The sequence below is a fragment of the Microtus pennsylvanicus genome, chromosome 8 (genome assembly GCF_037038515.1).
Source record: "Microtus pennsylvanicus isolate mMicPen1 chromosome 8, mMicPen1.hap1, whole genome shotgun sequence".
NCBI lineage: Eukaryota > Metazoa > Chordata > Mammalia > Rodentia > Cricetidae > Microtus > Microtus pennsylvanicus.
The window spans coordinates 34,532,811-34,552,440 of record NC_134586.1 but is presented as its reverse complement, the minus strand read 5'-3'; the positions used below and the strand labels follow the sequence as shown (position 1 = coordinate 34,552,440).

General features: G+C 48.0%; 1 protein-coding gene across 6 annotated transcripts in view; it reads right to left on the bottom strand.

The window, feature by feature from the left end:
* Nucleotides 1-1,435: 1,435 nt before the first annotated feature.
* The window catches only part of Srgap3 (SLIT-ROBO Rho GTPase activating protein 3), a 221,796-nt gene continuing 203,601 nt past the window's right edge, over nucleotides 1,436-19,630 (bottom strand). For 2 of the 6 annotated variants that reach the window (XR_012911601.1, XR_012911600.1), the window contains exons 18-23: nucleotides 18,807-18,886; nucleotides 14,155-14,335; nucleotides 12,841-12,990; nucleotides 10,585-10,912; nucleotides 4,615-6,617; nucleotides 1,436-4,531 (exon numbers count right to left, since the gene is read on the bottom strand). Coding sequence is in view for 3 of the 6 variants with exons in the window: in XM_075983259.1 (XP_075839374.1) it covers nucleotides 6,204-6,617; nucleotides 10,585-10,912; nucleotides 12,841-12,990; nucleotides 14,155-14,335; nucleotides 18,807-18,886 (1,153 nt within the window). In the remaining 3 variants the exon portion in view is untranslated. Of the gene's footprint in view, nucleotides 6,618-10,584; nucleotides 10,913-12,840; nucleotides 12,991-14,154; nucleotides 14,336-18,806; nucleotides 18,887-19,630 lie in introns of all 6 variants that reach the window. The other 4 variants (XM_075983259.1, XM_075983258.1, XR_012911602.1 and 1 more) reach the window with 3 other exon arrangements.

Sequence of the window (19,630 nt, the reverse complement as noted above, 5' to 3'; positions counted from 1 at the left end):
AATCAGGCCCAAGATGATTGTTCTCCTGCGGCTAAGGAGCTGTAGGTAGTGGAAGCTTTTAGCATCATTGAGTAGTCACTCTATGAGACAGGCTGTGGTGGGCTAATGAGAGGAATAGCCCAAGACAGTGCCCCTCTCATCCCTGCCTTATGCTGAACTACGATAGCTCCAGTCTGGTTTCTAATGTGGTAGCCAATTTCTCTTGCTTGAGGTTACCTGGGGAGATTGTCATTCATAACCCCAAACTTCTTAAACAGATCTGAGCAGAAAGTAAGTGTTCAGCTACTTGTCAGGAAAGCAGGCAGTCAACTAAAATTTGCCCTTTGTGCAAATTTGGTGCCTTGGAGTTCTGCGAATTGATTGGGGTGACTGTTTTGTGCAATGAGGCTGCGAGCAGCTTGAGAGCTGGAGGATGGAAACCCGGTCTCATCCATCTGTGTCCCCAACAGCCCACTTGGGATCAGGCACATAAAAAGATATTCACTGGATGAAAGGCTCTGATTTGGGGTTCCTGGGTGAGCGTGGTTGTTATGACAACTAAATGGGTTGTGGAAGGCATATAGAAATGTACCATAGACAAAAAGTCTGGCTTAGCAAGAGGAGTGTGCGGGAAATGGGTGGCTATGGTAGGCTCTGGGAATGTGGCAAAGACCCATTCTCTTTTGCACAGAGACTGTTACATGAAGATCCATGGGGGTGGGGGTGGCTCAAGCCCTGAAGTCTTCCTTGACTACAGTAGGTGGCTACAAGACACTTTCTAAGGATCCTGGACCCAGTTTGGAGCCATGAATACATAGAGGCAGCACAAGGCACAGGAAAAACACACGGCTTGATAAACAGATGGTTCAAATCCTTGCTCCTGCACTTCCTACATGATGAGCCTTGGCTAGGCAAGTCAATTAGCCTCCAGGAGCCTCTGCTTCACCTCTTGCAGGACTGAGTCTGATAGCAACTCCCTGCAGTGGCTGTTTTGAGATGAGAAATTTCCTGGAGGTGTAATCTAGTGCTTGGGGCAGAAATTACTGGTTAACGGTGCACATCCATATCTACACCTGTCTTAAAGGTCCCAGAGGCTGTATTATATTGAGACATTAATACTAAAATTTCACATATGCCTTGATACTAGACATCATCACTGCATAGCTCTGGCAATTTGTCCTTAAATGTTTAGGACATTTCTTGGAATACCAAACAGCTCCTGCTTCCCCCATCTTAGTTTTCCTATGCCTAGTCCTGTTTCCAGCCATGTTCTTAGCTCTCTCTACACTTGAAGCAGTCAGTAGTTCTTCTTGTAACATTGACTTTCAGCTAAAGTATATTTTCAGTGTGGCTGATGGAGGAAGCATGCAGACAGTGGACTGGAGGGTAGGGATGCCACTCTGGGCCCTCTCCCGCACCATGGTCAAGTTACCCTTGCAAACAACCACAGAATATGTTTGAGAAAAAGTTAAGCTGTTTTATTTCACAGGATAGCTCCACATCAAACCAGCAGGCACCATCAGAATACGCAACAGAGGATCCAATCAGACACTCTATAGGACGGGCATTTGGTCATAAGGTAGAGAAACGATATCCAGAAGAGGGCAACAGTTAGCATCACATGGGGACAGGCAACCAGCAATTTCCTAGGGTGGTTTCAGTTTGTTTTTCCTGTTACAATTTGAGGGGAGAAGGAAAGCAAAGAAAACAAAATAGACCAGCCACTCTGAAGCAATCAGAAGCAAACCTATTGTCAAACCATGTAAACAGTCACACTGCCTGGAACGAGGGCCTGGGCAGCAGAGCTAGCCTTGACCCACTTCCATCAAGGGAAGGAAAGTGCACTCTGGCAGTTCCACGTCAAGGAACAGCTTTGTGATTTGCCTGGGACAGTTCGCACAGAAAGGAGGTGTCAGCAAAGGGCAGCAACGGCCATTTGGCCAGTCCCAGATGGTGGGACAGGAGAATGCTGGAGATGAACCTCAGAGACGCCAGGAGGTCCTAGACTGACAGTGGTGCCCCTTCTGGCAGTTCCCCTGGGCAGCTTGGAGTATGTAGAACTCTCCACTTGGAATTCAGCTCAGTGTAGAAGAGACCCCAGAGAACCAGGGAAGTTAACCTGCACTGCCATCATTTGCATAGCGGAAAATGGGCTAAGCAATGCCTCAGCTCACCCCCTCCTGCCTTTCCCTCCTTGTCACACCTTTCCCTCCCAGCCCAGCAGGACCCACCACCACAGCTAGAAGCACCACCCCCCTCCACCCCTTCCTGGGTTTCTCAAGAGAATGAGGCATTTGCTCTAGTGTGGAACCATCTGGAAGATGAGAAGTTAGAAATAGAGAGGCTAAGAGGGAGGGCCATTGTGTGAGTCCTCGGGGTTTTCCATCACTTGTTTAGAATGCATGTGCACTGGCCACTCAGTGATGACCAGGCGCCAGGTCATGTGATGTCCTCTGCATCCAGGCCTCCCGAATAAGAAAGGAATGCACCCAACAAGGCACTCCAGGAGACGCCAACGAAGGGAGCCCTGTGTACAGGTTTCTCTCCCACCAGCTCCCCTTGTGTACCACAAATGTTTTTAGTGTTTATAAGGCAGATCTCTGAACTGCTGGTTCCAGCCAGTAGCCAACAGATGGCTCCGTTTCCCTGTGTCTCTTCCCACTCCGATTCGATTTCTTCCACTGGACATAAACCTTTACGTTCCTTAGGAATCCGTTTCCCTCCTGACCCCTGGTTTGGTGACTTCAGAGAGAAGGCTCTGTAATCTTTTAACGCCCAAGACCACAATTCCCTCCAGTGGTGTGCTCTGTCCGGGGTTCAAAAGGCGCTTCGAGGTGAAAAGTTAGCACTGAAAACAAGGAAAGGCGACAGTTCACAGGATCCCACAGCTCAGAGCAGCTCGATGAGGAAAAGAGAAGGGAGGGCAGGGAGGGCGAGTGGGGTCGGAAGCTCAGCTTGTTCTCAAATTGATCGGAGCAAGGTCTTTAGTGGCAGCTGGGCCACACAGTGCCCAGGAAACTAGACCAGGAAGTAATTGTCTTTGGTCAGTTCTAATTAAATGAACATCTTGCTGGTTCATTCCTAAAACAGACTGAACACCGGTTATACATAAAGACAAAAGGCTTGACCTCGGATGAGTTGGAAGTTAAAGAGATCATTCTGTGAAGCCAAAATAAATCTTTTTAAAATGCCCGTTATCAACTAACTGATCGGTACAGCTTTCAATAATGGTGATGAACATTGGTAGACATCACTCCCCTTGTACGCTTGGCTATATTGAGGACTACTAACTATGTTACTACACCCCCCACCCCAATCACTGTACAATTAGGTTTCTGGTATTTGTTTTTACATTGATCTATCTACTAGGTGCAAAGATTTGGTGAGTGGCGTTGGCTATAATGTAATTGTAGCCTTCTTAAAAAAAATTACAGTTTCACATTTTAACAGTTACTTTCCAGCATTTAACAAATACAGCAATATATAGTGGACTAAAAACAGGCAGGAGTTGGAAGGGAGATGCTCACACTCGATAGACACGGATGGGACTGAGTTGGGGCCTGGGGGTGGCTGAGACATGCAGGGGACCAGACGAAGAGTGTGTGTGTGTGTGTGTGTGTGTGTGTGTGTGTGTGTGTGTGTGTGTGTGTTGGGGTAGGGGTGGACAGTTTTTCCATTTGTTCTGCATCAAAGCTCAAATTGGGGATTGGAGGAGATGGGGACTTGTCTGCCATCTGTGCATGCACTTCCCTAAACGTGAATTCATCAGCCACTTGCCAATGGGGGGAAAATAGATGCTTAAGGAAAACAGCTGAGGCTCTGCTCTTGGGACATTTGGGGAGAGCAGTAAGGAAAAATGAAATAAATCAACCCAACCCAGAGAGAGACGAATCTGCACAGCATAACTGGCATTAGGTGTGCCAGGTAACAGATTTGTAAACTCAATTTTGCTTCTATCCAGTATTCAAGCAGGGAATGTTGCTTTTTTTTTTGTTTGGCCTGGGAGGTAAATGAGCTTAAAAATCTGAGAATAGCCCTGGGATACAAAAGAGAACCATCTTCTCTCCTGGGTGCATAGCAGAGATAGCAGACATTGGTAAATGAGGGCGCTGGAACCTGATGCAGCCCACATCTTGCAAAGGTTCCACAGTCCAGCACCACCCCCCAGGCCTTACTCGCTTCAACTGTGAAATGGAGATATTTTTTATGTGCTCAAAGACGGAGGGCCCATCATAGCAAGAGTTGATAGGGAAGGAAGTCTTGGTGGCTCCGGCCTCTCCCTGACATTCTCATTTTCTGCCCGTTCTTGGTTCCATATTGTACTCGGTGATGATCCTACAGGTAAGGTAGAAAGTGATCCTCCCCACACCCGAGTACCAGTGACTCATTAGGTCCCTTCCTGAGGAAGGGGACAAGTTGCCTTTTAATAGAGGACCCAAGAGATGGTGGAAGCAAGCCCAATGGAAAGAAATGCCAGGGGTAGCATTTCAAAGTGTCTGTAGTTGACAGGAGTGCCGTATCCAAGGGTCACACAGCTCCTATCTGGTGGAAGCTGTGGCCCAAATTTTGGGTTTTGTACTGTACAACTCAAGAGGCAGGCAGAGAACCAGCCAGGAGGGGTCTGTGTGCGTGTGCGCGTGCGTATGCGCGTGCGTGTGTGCGTGCGTGTGGGTCTGGCATGAGGAGGGAGAGTAGAAATGGTCCCATCAGGACTAGATTTGCATGTGATGCATTATCCAGGAAACCTGGAACTATCTGGAAAGTGGAAATTTACAGCAAAAGTGCAGGTAAATGGAACCCAAAAGAGCCACGCAGAAGGCTTCTGTCCTACTGCAGAATCACATACCTTCTTTCTACCACCAGGTTTTCTCTACACGAACTGCTTTAGAAGACGTTGAGGGAGAGGAGGAGAAGGGAGGGAGGGTGGAGAGCACTACTGTTTTCATAAACTCTTGGCCTATGGTGTTTCCTAGCACAGCCCTCGTAGGGCGGAACCAAGGGCTGACTGGGTACTGGAGGCTCTGGTGGGGAAGCACAGCGTGCTGTGGCCTAATTTCAAAAGAAATGGCGTGAGTCAACACCTCCTTGCCCATTCAGTCTCAAATCCGACATAGCATGATTAGTAGAAAGAGAAAAAGAAAAACATGAAATCTTTTGAAGATGAGAGAAGTAAACTTCTATAGTCACCACTGATTTATCCCTCCAGCATGGCTAGGGGTTGAAATACTCCATATCATTGTTTTGGTTTTTGTGGGGGGTTTTGTTGTCTTTTTCCCCTACCCACAGGTTGTGTTATGATGGGGCATAGCATCTCACCATCCCGACTCTGCATACAAACCCAAGGGTCTTCACACCAACCTCCCCTGTGCCTTTTGGGGTACACAGTTGACCTTTGGCCTCTGGGTGGCAGGGCAGGGTCTCTGTGGGGGTGGATGAAGGGTTTTCTATGAAAGGATTCCCCACCTTTAGGAGCAGCCTGCTTGGGGATACTGCCTGCCCCATCCTTCCTTGAGGGGCAGACTGTTCTGGAAGGCCACGACTTCTGGAGACAGCTGGAGACTGTTTCTGGTTTTGTGTCTCTGCAGGTTAGTGGTATATTGCTTCGTTCGCAGTTCCTGTGGGGCCTCTAAGTTCTCCCAGAGAAGTCCCTGCAAATCCCACCGAATAACAGTGGGAGATGTTTGGTGGCATGGGTCTGAGGTAAATCTAAGTTTCATAAAAAGAAAAAAAAAGGAGCGTCTATATACAGTTAGCATGTGTGTATGTCCAGCTCTCTAGTATATGTATATAGATGCATAAATATATATACACACACACCTACAGACACATACGTACACATATGCATATATATGCACGTATTTATATACACACACATATATACGTATGTAGAGAATATCGAGAGAGTAATTTTCCAGTGACAATATGAGAAGCTGGTAAGCATCTGCCTCAGTCTTAGGAAACACGGTCCCTGGGACTGATCTTGCTCCAGCACACCTTGGCATGTCTATTTGCCCACAAGAGGTCTGTGGCATTCACATGGCTGAGTAGGAGGTACAGCTAACGCCTGGGCCTCTGCTCTCCACAGACACACACCCTCCCAGGCTGACCTGCAGGATCTGCCCTCCATGGCCAGGAGATCCCTGGGAAGCAAGTGGAAGCCACCGAGGCCACCCTAGGCCACGGTGTGCTGCAGTGGGCCACGGCGGTGTCACCGGTCCTGCAGGTCACATAGTGCCAGACTTGTCCGAGGAGCTATTGGGGAACATCTTCTCGGTGGGTGTCACAGCCGGGCTGCCGACGCCCGAGCTGCTGCTACTGGAGGAGCGGTGCTGGACCACGGGTCTAACTGGGCGCATCGGGGGTGGGCGCAGCTGGGCACCAGCCAAGCGAGCCGACAGGGCAGGCTTGAAGGTGGTCATCATCTCAGTGGAGGAGCTGCTGCTGCGGCGCATGGCGGCGTCGGGGTCTCGGATGACAATGGTGTGCAGGGGGCTGGCAGGCTCCGAGCTGATGGGGCCTGGTGGATTCTTCAGGGGCTCCAGGGTGTCCAGCACCACATCTGGCGCCTGCTTGACAGTGTTCTGTCTCTCGAGTTCCCGTAACTCGTGTAAAGCTGTGCTCATGGTCTTCTCGATGTCCTGGGGACAGAGATGGCTCTGGTCAATACAGACCTTCCCCAGAATGTTTTCTCATTTCCCTGTGGGAGGCCAGACCCTGAGGGTATATTGTAACCAACGCAGGGAATCAACATGGGCATCCCCTGTACCTGTCTTGCGAAAGAAGTTGCCTTCATAAAGGTTGGTCAGGCTATGGCAGGCAGACATTTGTTCAAAACCTGACTCTTGCTATGGAATGGCAGGTACCTCTCTGAGCCTGAGAATTCTCACTGGTAAATTGCTGACAATTATAACACTTACCTTGGAGGGTTGACGAATGTATAAAGCGATCATATCCATGCAAAGAGATTGGCATGGCACCTGGCACTCAAAAACAGTAGTAATGATCCCCATAGCAATGATACTTCATGCTGAGCACTGATCCAAGGTTTTTAATAATGTATTGATAAGGTAGGGACAACTGTTATATGCGATATGAGTACATATCACACATATAGAAATTGAAGCTCAGACCAGACAGGGTCACCCAGCTAAATAATCAACCCAGTCCAAGTCAGGAGTCTGGCTCCAAAATCTCTGCCTTTGCCATTGTTTTTTTTTTTTTGTTTTCTTAAAAGGCCTTCATTTTAGGGGTAGAGAGATGGGTTGTTGGTTAAGCGCACTGGCTGCTTTTCCAAAGGACCCAGGTTCGATTCCCAGCACCCACACAGTGGCTTTGTAACAGGTTGTACCTCCAGTACGTCCCAGGGATCTGTCACCCTTGTCTGCCTCCATAGGCACTGCACAGATGTGGTACACATATGCACACAGGCAAAACATCCATACATGAAATCAAATGAAAAAAAATGGAAGTCCTTCATTTTAACAATACAGATATTGCAAGACTTAACACTCTACCATATAGAACTGGGTAGCTGTGGTCAGTTCTTAAAATGAAAAGAAAGAAATCCTTACCCACAGGGAAATGCATGAGGAGTGCACCCTAGAATGACAAGGAAGACCACTTTGCTCTCAGCATGGTGACCTAAGAGGCTCATTTCTTGTTTTAAAAGTGGGGAAAGTTTAAATGTCACATTGTAGGGCATCATTGTATCTGCAGGCTCATCGGGAAGGGAAGACTTCAGGTAACAGATGGGAGGCCCTCCAGGCCAGCCTGCATCCTTCTAAACCAATCCAGGGCAGGGCTGGGGCTGGGAGAGCAGCAGCCACTCTGAACTGCATTGCATCCATCTGTGGAAAGCCCACATTTGCTGGGGAGATACCGCGAGAGGATGAACACGACTCTCTGCAAATGGCCAGATGGTGGCCACCCAACTCCTCAGAGCGCAAGAGCCCTTCTTCATCGGGCTTTTTAAAAAGCTGTCTCCACACCCAGTGGATGCGAGAGTGGCTGCTCAGGCTGATCTGACCCAGAACCCATGGAGGGCCCAACGGGGGAGCTGGCTTAAACCTTCACTTGCAGGTACCATGCCCAATCTGAGCAATGTTGACTACTAAAGGGATGCTCGCTCTTCAGCAGTTTGAGGCCAGCCCTGAAAGAAATGCATGGGCCTGAGGAGACAGATGGGGCTGCAGCCTGGAGCTACCATCGGAGTCTTCATCCTGTCCTTTCTGGATCTGCAGGCAGCCTCCTTCCTACCAGACTCCAATGTGCCCAGGCCATATCCCCAACCAGCCTCTTGCTCACCTCACTACCCGGTCTATCCCATTTGCTTTCTGCATCCTGCTAATGACTAACACCCGCTTTTACGTTTCTCCATCATGTTTACCCCTTTGCCCACTGCGTGGCAGCTTTAAAAAGGGGCCCTTCTGGAGAATCTTTATTCATAGGCTCAGTTGTGGGGAACCCTGCAGGAAGAGCTCTCCTACCTGTCTACTGTATACACACTTGCAGGGTCATCAGAGCCTCCACCACTGTTCTGGAACTTAGTCTCCTATTATCCCCACAACCCACCCCCAACATCTGCTCCAATACAATGGGATCTGAAAGGTAAAACTGTCAATAACTAAAATGTCATTTTCTCATCTCCCCATCCCTGGTAGAGCGTGAATGGGAAAGACAGAAAAAGCTCAGAGAAAGGTGGGCTCAGGGGTTTAGACTGCAGCCTTGCATTAGTCCGATGAGGGATGCGTAAGTCTGCCAGGTGAAGCTGCAGAGAGGCAGTGGGGACTGGGACACAGTTGGGAAGGAACTCATTTTCACCTCCTCCCCCACTTCGGATGACAGTATTGCAGATTTCCAAAACAGCCTCTTTACCTGGGCTTCAAATCTACTTTGTTCAGGGTATTTGGAAGACCAAGAATCTAGGATGACTCCATTTACTATTTGGGGTTCTCTACATCACCTCCCGTTTGGCTCCAAAGTCAAGAGCTCCTCAGAGATGATGCTGAGCAAGTGGGCAGCTGTCCAGTGTCCTCATGGCTGTTTTCCACGAGCGTCAGTTTCACTTCAGCCCATGAAAAGCACTATCCAGCTAGAGAGGGCGAGTATACTAACAGCACAGATAGTATTGCTCAGTGTATTTGCTGAGTTAGGCTAACAAAATGCTCCTCATAGCAAAACTACAGAAGTCTGGAGATACAATATACCCTGTTCTTGCTAGAGATCCACAATGCACAGCAAACTATTTCAAGGTTCTAAAAAGTCTGTCAGTATGTCTTTCTACTTGGTGAGTACCATAGCATATATGATGCTCTGCCTCCCCTCACTCCACCGGCATTGTGTAGTAGTCTTTGATGCATTAGGCACAGTGCCCCTGACTGCGTTTGATTGTCTATGTAAAGGACCCTGAGCCAGCTTTAGGAAACCCCTGCCTTGCTGTGATAGCAATCTTTGGAAGATGATGGGTACTAGGATGATGGTTCTCAAGAGGCTAGCCTTCAAGGATGGAAGGTCAGGTTGGCTATCTCCTCTGCTTGGTCCATGCCAAGGTATCAACCCCAAGGACTCCCTGGAAATGGGCACTGGGATATGAGGTAAACGCCATGTGTGGAGTTCTAGATGCTGGTGCATTGCTTCCAGCCAGGGTGTTCTCTGAGGAGCTTCCCTAGAGTCTCGTAAGGATATGCTCAGAAGCGTACGTGCTCACTGCATCCCCTTCTAAAGGGTATTCAAAAAGGCTGTCAGCACAACAGACTCCCCGCAGCCTGCAGGATCTGCTAGTCTCTGACTGTTATCTCTTACAGTCCCTGACTATTATCTCATTGATAATAGTCAACATTGAGGGAGGTACATAATGGACCCTTGCTCAAAACTACAGCTAAGAGAACAAAAAGGGAAATTTCTGGGAATATGATGTGAAAAACAGACCCAACCAGTGATATGAACTGGTCAATCCACCCGAAAATCATCCAAACAGAAAACACTCCAGAAGAGCCTGGAATATTCTTTCATTGTCCTCAGCTATTTAGTCCTGTCCATCTTGGGTCTTGTGTCATACCCTTCCAGGGAATGACTTTCAAATGCTAGACTCTCAAAGTATGATATACCTTCCTCTGCTCATTAAAGACACGCAGCCCAGCTGCCGTGTTGGGTTGGCAGTTCTCCTTAACTATAAGCTCATGTGGGCAGGACCGAAGCACATCAGGTCTCCACTGCACTCCAGTGTACGTGGTGAATGTCATACAACAGATGCTCAATCAAGACTCATCAATAAATGAACAGGGCAATAAATGAAAGATGGATGCGTGCATGCATTGGTGGATACATGAATTCAATCTTAGCATCTTGTGGAGAGGTCTGCCATTTCCGCAGCCCCATAATCTGGCTACCCTCTCTTCTACCTGGACACTGGGTGGAGGGAGGGTGGGTCTTCCAGTCCTTATAGGAGCTCTTGCTAGTGGCATGGAAAGGAAGCCAATTCACTGTCTGGCTGTTTGGCTCAGTCTCAAGTTCAACCAAAGCCACTATGGTTGCCCTCTCAGCAGTTCCCACCCTCTGTCCCACTGAGTGTCTAACTGGCCTAACTGCTTTCTATGGAGCCCTTACTTCTGCCAGGGCCTCAGCCTCCAGGGACTTGTGGTCCCCTAGGCTGCTGTGCCGGGTAGAGCCGCAAGTTGACCTCATGGAGAGCCCTTCTGCCAGTGCCTTCTTGTCAGGGTAGTTGATGCTGCCGGCGCTCCCGAATGTCGCCATCCTCCTCTTCTCAGGGCTCTCAATCCGCCCACGGCTGAGGGGGATTTTGTGGGGGCTGCTGGGGCAGGCAGCAGCTCGGGGTGGCGTGTCTATGCTGGGACCCAAGCCCCGGGGTGGGCTGTGTGTGTCGCCCCCGCTTCGGCGCCTGGGGATGGCCGCTCCGTCAGACCGTAGCCGCACTCTGCAAAGGAGCCAGGGGCAGGGAGCATGGGGCAGAAGTCAACCCTAGCCAGTCTCAGAATGGGCCAGCCAACCCCCAAGACATAGCTACAAGCTAATCTAGAGCAGCTCGCACAGTGAAGCCTCATTCAGCCCGACCACACAATTTGGTGATAAAAGGGCCAGCTCAGACCTGTGACACATGCCCTAAAGGGGAAGAGTAACTTGGCCCAGGGAGAGCCGAGAGTGGGAGCCAGGCTAGCTGCACTGCAAACCAAATTTTAAGTCAGGTCCAAAATGGAAATGCTGTGGCTAGCTGTGGTCATGTAGATATATATATAGTCTGAAGCCTTTCAGACTCTAGCTGGTTTGAAACAATGAGGCTTGACTGTACCCAAAGGCCACACTACGCACAGGAGGGGAGCCCTGGGAATGAAACACCTGCTCACCACTGTCACCCACCAAACTCCCAAGAGCAAGGCTACCTATACAGCTTTCCCAGATCTTGGGAAGTAAGTCACTGAAGAGTGAACACACCTCCACCTGTGCCTATGGGTACTTTATCCACCTCTGGGGTTCTACTGGTATAAAAGGGTACGAGTGACAATCAGTAGGACAAGTCTTTGACCCATGTCTGCCATGAGCTTTCCTGTATTCTCTCCATTTCCCTTCTGTGAATACATTGACGGACTATCCCTCATCTGCCCAAATTGGGGTGGGGTTGAAAATAACTTAGACTGTGTGTCCTACGGAGGTCACCCAAGGTAAAGAGACCTTCATGAGGGGAGGGAAGGCTGGATATGGATGAGGGTAGGGAGGGACAAAGGCTGGATATGGGCCAAGTTCCACTGGATTAGTGACAATTCAAGCCCTCTGCCCCAGCAAAGCTAAGCAAGCCTGCGGGTGCCCCAATAGGACCAAAGCATAGGTGTTGGGGAGGAAAAGGTTTTGAGAAAGAAAAGAGAAAGGCTGATAGAGGGAAGAAGGTGAGGAGGAGAGAGGCAGGAGATGGTATGTTCCTCTCAGGAACTGGGACCATACCATCCTCATCTACGGACCCAGCCTTCGGCTTCGCCACCCATGGTTCCTATCATTTTGCAGTGCTCGAAGCTGAATTGAGCAAACATCATTAAAAAGAGGCCTCAGGACCTCAACTAAAATAAATTCTTAATGGCCCCATTTATGCTGACACAGGAGTCTCTTGCTCTCTCTGCAAAGACTGAGTTGATCACATGACCCTCCTGATGCAGCAGGTAGATGGGACACAGACTTTGACATTCTAAGAGGACAAGGGGTGTGGGGTGAAGCAGAGAGAGGCTGTCAGCCTTTTCTCTCTTCCTGTTCCCCTGGTGACTTGCACAGCTCCTTGTTGGCATATCGGTCACGTGACACAGCCCAGGCTCAGTGGAGAAATAGGCATATCTCCTCCCACCAAACAGGTAGGTGGAGTCGGGTATCAACTTTCACAGATGAAGGTGTGAACTCTCTGTTTAAGTGGTGTGTTTCGGGGATGGGAGGGACTGTGGGAGCTTTACATTTTCAAAATATTGTATAACAACAGACAGCTAGGAGGAGGTGCAGGAGCTGGAGAGAGAAGGAAAAGCACTCGCCAGTTTTTCTCTCATGCATGTCTCCCTCTCTCTCATTATTATATTAAAATTTTAAGACAGGCTGGGCTATGATTATTATTTAAAATAAGAAGCTCTGCAGTGCCAGCATAGGTCTTCCTCTTCCTTCACACCCCCTACACACCAAAGCTGGGTCAGTTCACACCTGGAATCCTTGGGCCATCCCAGCCAGCCCACCCAGCTGTACTCAGGGTCATGGTTTGCAGAATCAAGGAGCTGTAGGAGTCTCCTCCTCCCCTTCCTACCCTCTTGCTTCCCCCAGTTCACAAACACGCAGACAAATGGGGCGCTAGTGGGACAAAAATGAACCCGCATTTCCTACCGGCCCATCACCCCCCCAAAGCCATAATCAGAGATGTGCTCTGTGGGGGACTGGAGGTCATTCTTGGAGGAGGCCTTGTCATCCAGCAGTGGTCCACTGCTGGCCTCGCTGTCAGCCTTTTGACTCAGGCTGTCGGAGAAGGCATCGTCCCTGCGGAGAAGAGAGGAGTGAATTGGAGGTGGTCCCCGTCCTCTGCAGGAAGGCCCAGGATGCCCAGAGCTCCTCCAAAGCTGTCTGCACACACCTATGGTTGCCTGTACCAGCAGCCCAGACTGAGCACCTTCCGTCCACGCATGCCTACCACATGCTCCCATAGCCAGGCTCTTTCATGGGTGGCTCCTTTGGATTCCACCCCCGTTCCACTGTTTCTTTCCCCTTTTCTGCTTTGTCCTCTCTCCGAGACCTTCTCAATGATGGAGACAAGGTGGAGAAATGGGTGTTGGAGTCTACAAGCTGAGCACAGGGTGCTGAGTGCTGAGTCTCCTAGGACAGGGTGCTGTATGCTGAGTTTCCTATGGCTTCATGCAAAGTGGTTCAGAGTCAAGCAAGTGGAGGGGAGAGCTACCTCCATCCCCGTACCTCCCTATCTGGGGTCCAGGATACTTGGGAGGTGGCCCTCTATTACAGCATCCCCTTTCTCATTTGCTTGGCCTTGGCCTTTGTTCATGCTCAGAACCCTGCATCACAACATAGGCTTGGGGTTCCCCTCCTGTGCAGTTTAGCTCCATGGCTGCTTCCAGGATAGGTCAGCTCCACTGAGCCAATCCAAGCTGGAAGGGAATGAGAGCCTAGGAAGGACCTTACACAAAGTCCCAAGTTCTTTAACTTTCTGACAGTGCCAGATATTTGGGATGTATGGTGTTTTTAACTCCTTAAATCATTAAAAATGACACCTGGTTAAAGTAAAACGGGATGTTTGCGTTTCTCCACTCCCTGAGAAGGTCACATCTGGAATGGAGGGCTGTGAGCATTAAGGGGTGGTGAGCTGATCGCTGGCTACAGGGACAGCTCAGGATAGTGGAGGGATATGAAAAGACTATGGGATGCTAGTGACCGTGGTGGATGGTGAGAACCCTGGTTATGGCATATGGGTCTGGATGGCAGTCTAAAGGATGAATAAGGTGCATATTTCTTTTGTGGATTTGCACTCAGAGGGACTTAGATAAAAAAAAATCTTAGAGATCATCAAGATTTGATATTGATCCTGGGAGAACAAATTGCCAGCATATAACCCAGTATTCCCCTTCTACTGCCCATTCCAGACATCACTAATCTATTACCTCACTCTTCACAGAGGCCCCAGTTCTCACTCACATGTCCTGTACAACTATGTACTGATGAGGGATGAGTCCATCCACACCATTGTGACGGCCCTCCCACCAGTCCTCTGAGGCACGGTGGTACAGGAGCAATGAGGCCCCCTTTTTGAAGGACAGCTCACGAGGGGACCGCCCCACATAGTCAAACTTGGCGATGGCCTCGATCTGCTCCACTTCTGAAAGAAAATCAAGAGACAGAGCATCTGTGAGGTGGGAGGGGTGGCCCAAGACTCAGACAGCCTGGGCTTCCGTGAGGAAGATGGGCAGCAGGCTTGATAAGCACAGGTGGTCTGGGGCTTGGGACCAGCCCTCTAGGTTCAGACTCCTCCCCACTGTCAATCTTAGGCAATCCATGCAACTTCTCAGAATGTCCAATGGGTACCAGGCTCAGTGGTGCAGACCTGGAATCTCATGGTTCTAGGAGGACTAAGAGTTTGTAACCAACCTGGGTTATACAGCAATAACCTATCTCATAAAAAAAATCAAATAAATGAACAAATATAAAACGTCCGCAGGGAGCTGGCATGCCAGGTCCATGTTTTCCATTGCATGATTATGGAAACCAGTTTGGCTAAGCGTGATAATGCATACCTGTAATCTAAGCACTTGGGATGTGGATGCAGGATAACAGGAGAGGGAGGCTAGCCTGAGCTACGTGTGTGTTTGAGGAAATTCCTTTTCCTTCTACACCTCAACATACATCCTACCCCCACCAATGAGCCCCTTCCTCTCTTGTTCACTTACACAGAAGTATCACGTACTGCCTGTGGGACTAGCTTTTCATTTCTATCCACTCACGATGCTTTCAAGGGGCTCTTCAACTTCCAAATGGTGATTGGAAATAAGGACACAGCACAACCAAAACCCATGGGTACAGCTACGGCTCGGGTGAAAGTTTAGAGATGTAGATGACAATGCTAAGAAAAATTCTAAATCAGTAACCTCTGTCTTCACCTTAAAAAAAAAAACAGGAAGTACAGGGGCTAAAGAGATGGCTCAGTGGTTAAGAGCAGGCTGCTCTTCCAGAGGACCTGGGTTCAATTCCCAGCACCTACAACTCAGCTCAGACTCCCAATGATCTATCACACTCTTCTGACCTCCAAGGGCACTGCCTGCACACGGCACACAAGCATACCTGCAGGCAAAACCTCATACACATAAACTAAAAAAATTAAAATATAAAAATTAAAGACATTAGAAGTGTAAACTAAGCAGGGTGGTGGTGGAGCATGTCTTTAATCCCAGCTTGGGAGGGCAGAAGCAGATAGATCTCAGTGAGTTCGAGGCCAGCCTGGCCTACAAAACAAGTTCCAGGACAACTATTACACAAAGAAACCCTGTCTTGAAAAAAAAAAGTGCAAACTAAAGATAAGGCAAGAAGAGGCGGGGTGGGGGAGCAATACAGATTAGAGTAGAACTAAATGAGACAGAGACTAGGAAAAGGTCCAAGCTGCTTCTTTGAAAAAGATCAATCAAATTAACCAATGTTTGGCTAAATAAACTAAGAAAACAAGAGAGAAAAATCACATTAATAAAATTCAAAATCAGGAATGAAAGAGAAACATTAATGTCATTACTTGGGAGGAAAAAGGGTATCATAAAGAAATGTTACCAGTGATTATATGTCAACAAATTAGATTAAGTAGAATGAAATGGCACATTACTAAAAAAAAAATGTAGACTCCTGAAACTGACTTGAGAAACTGAATATCTGGGGCCAGCGAGAGGACTCAACAGGAAAGAGTGCTTGTCACCAAGCCTGACAACGTGTTTGATCCCTGAGTCCTATATGAAAGAAGGAGCGAACCAACTCCTGCATGCTGTTCTTCAACCTCACAGACATAAGTCATGATATACCCACCCCTTCCTCAACAAACAAATGGAAAAACCAAAAAACCCAACACCTGGGGTCAGGAAGATGGCTCATGGGTAAAAGTGCTTGCTATACAAGTCTAACGATTTTATTAAACAATGTAGGGGGAAAAAAAGCTGGATCCAGTAGTCCACATCTGTAATCCAGCACTCTTGTGGTAAGATGGAAAGGGCAGGCATAGGAATCACCCAGAAGTTCACAGGCCTGATAGCCTGTAGCATGCAGTGGCAGAAACAAGAGAAACCATGAGGTCTCAACAAGATGAAGGAGAAGGTTGTCCTCTGACTTCTAGGTGCATGCCACACCATGCATGTGCCTGCCCAGCATGCATGCACACGCACACGTGCTAATAATACATTTTATAAAAAGAAATAGAAAATCTGAATGAGTCTCTGAGAACACGAACTAACTACCAAAGCACCTACTCAGAAAGAAATGCCCAGTCCCATGAGGCTTCACTGCTGACTTCCACCAAACATTTAAACAACAATAATTATTCACCACATCTTCCAAAAACCACAAGACAGGGAAACAGTTGGCGACCCATTTCATGAGGCAAGTATTATCTAACACAAAACCTGGAATATATTACCAGAAAACCGCAGGCTGACATCTCTTATGAATATGGATGAAATTCTTCTCTACAAAATATTAGTAAACTGTATGCAGAAATATGTAAAAGGAATTGTTCTCCATACCTGAGAAGAGTTTATCCCAGGAATGTAAAATTGGTTTAATATCTAAAATTTAACAATTCTTGTCAATAAAATAAAAAGAAAAATTGACATGATCGTCTCAAAAGATGAAGAAAAGCATTTGGCAAGCATTAACAAGTTTTCCTAGCAAAACACTTCAGAAAAACAGGAACAGAAGGGTGCATCCTTGACTTGATTGAAAACCTCACTGCTGGGTGGGAGAGATGGCTCAGCCATAAAGAGCGCTTGCTGTGTGATCATGAGGACTGGGGTTCAGGTCCCAGCATCCATGAGACAAGTCAGGCACCTGGCAACACACCTGAGATCTCAACTCTGAGACAAATGAAGACGGAATGATTACTGAGGCTTACTAGCTTCTGGTCCAGCAGAAAATATGTGAACCTGGGTTTGGGGATCCTGCCTCAAAGAAACAGTGATCATGGAGGATGCTCAACAGCCCTTTCCTAGTCTGCATATGTGTGCCAGGCATGAGTACACATGCACACATATGCATGAAAATACAGTCACACACAGACACTTGTTAAAAAAAAGAAAAACCCTGACAGGTAATAATGCATCTGGTAGGAAACCACTGGCTGCTTTCTCTGTGTGGTGGTTTGAAATGAGAACGGCCTCCATGGGTTTGTTATGTTTGAATAGTTGGTGCCCAGTTAGTGGAACTGTTTGGGAAGGAATACGAGGTGTAGCCTTATTGGAGAAGGTGTATCACTTGTGTGTGTGTGTGTTGGGGGAGGGATGGTTAGACTCTAGACCTCTGATGCTGTAAGCCCCAAATAAACTCTTTCTTCTATAAGTTGCCTTGGCCATGGTATCTTATCACAGTAATTTTTAATTATTTTTATTTTATATTTTTTAAAAAGAAAACTATCTTTTTAAAATTTTATACAGCAATCCCAGTTCCCACTCCCTCCCCTCCTCCCATTCCCTCCATGTCCCCCCTCACCCCACCCCCATAAGACACCTGGCAAAAAAGAAGGCAAGACAAGGGCTTTCATGAATATAGTCAAAACAATGAACAACAAAATAAAAACGGGATGAATTGGACTCCATTAAAATTAAAACTTTTTGTGCCTCCAAGGACAACATTTGGAAAGCAATACGCAAGTCTCATAATGGAAGAAAACATTTGAAAATCACATTTGAGATAAGAAACTTATATTTAGAATATGTAAAGAGCGGTTACAACTCAATATTAAAAAGACAAATTTAAAATGGGCAACAGACCTAAAGGCAGAATATTTACTGCTGCTTTTCCAGGAGGTAGAAGGTTTTAGTTCTGCCCCTCAGCACCATGGGTCCTCATGTACTGAAGGGTAGCTATGCTGCTTGAATATCTGTGAGATTGTGGAGACTAGTCCTGTGGCCAGCTCCAGTAGGCATGAGAGCCCCTGTGAGATTTCTGACCTATGTCTTAGTGGGTAAGGAGGCCTGAGCCCATTTAACTCTGACTGCTCATCCGTGTGGTCCAATTTGCATCTGGCAGGAGCAGAGGAATCAGGTAGATGCCCCCTCCCCCCCCACACATCTGTTTCTCTCCACACTATCCAAGCAATTCTCAGGTGCCCCTACATGGGCAGGTCCCTTTTAGCTCACACTGTCAATCTGTTCTTTGAAAGCTGCTTCCAATCTGTTGAAGTCTGCTGAGAGTTCAGAAACTTTTTGAGGATCTCCTCATTCATCACCAGGTCCCAGGTCCCAGCAAAGGCCTGGTGCAAAGCAGATCCTCGAGCTGGGGCCAGGAACAGCAGAGGAACAGGGAATACTTTCCTCTTAGACACTTGTCTCTGAGGACTTTTACTGACCCAGGCAGGACGCACAGAGGATGACATGGGCCAGGAGTGGTGTGTTGTAAATGTATAGCACCTACAAGGATTTGCTCTATGTGGACCTACGCTAGGACCCAAGGCATGCATTAAGCCTTTTCTGGGTCCCTGTCCATGCTGAAGGGCCCCCGTGCTACCTGGAGCAGTGGGGCTGTGGGTACTGCCTCTGTGATTGGCTTGAGTAAGCATGAGAGATCCCTGTGGGTCTTTTAGCCTAGACCTTCCCCCTACTCACCTTCGTCACTGGTATGAGGCTCTGTGCCATTGTCATGGTCAACTTCATCAATCGTCCCTGGCTCACTGTGTGGGCTGTCACTGCAAGCAAACATAGGAAGAGGACTTGTTGGGGACTTTCCTGAATACTGCCTTAGTGACCCTAGCTCTGGAATGGACTAGATTGTCAAAGGCTTGAGTATGTGTATTGAGAGCATCATCCTCAGTGTCACCATGTTTGGAGGTACAGTCTAAGCAAGGATGATTAGACCATAGGGGCTGTGTTGTCAGAAACTGGTGTTGATCAAGGCCAGTTATATGAGAGCAGACTTACTGTGTTAGCCCTGATCCCTTGGGGCTCTCTTGCTTGTTCTCATACTTTCTTCCCCTCTGCCTTCCACCATGGGATGATTTAGCATGAATGCCCTCACTACATGTGGTATACCTCTTAGTTTTCAGAACCCTGGGCTGCACAGACTTCAGTTCAGTATTGATAATACAGTCTCAAGTATAGTAGCCGATGTGGGCTGAAATGCTTAAGTGCTCAATGAGATTCAGACGGCAGCGGGAAACTGCAAGTATCTGAAGGCCAGGGCTCTCCTCATGGAGTGTGTGTGTGTGTGTGTGTGTGTGTGTGTGTGTGTGTGTGTGTGTGTGCGTGTGTGCGTGCCAGGTTTTCATCAAGCTATTAACTGGGTTCTACTATATCCCACTGTGTTAAGTAGGAAGGACACAATGAGAAATCAAGTGGACCAGGTCCCTGACCTCACTGCTCACATTCTAGGGAGAGCAAACAGCCCACGTAATGGGGCCAGTGCATAAAACAGTTGCAAGATGAAATAATGA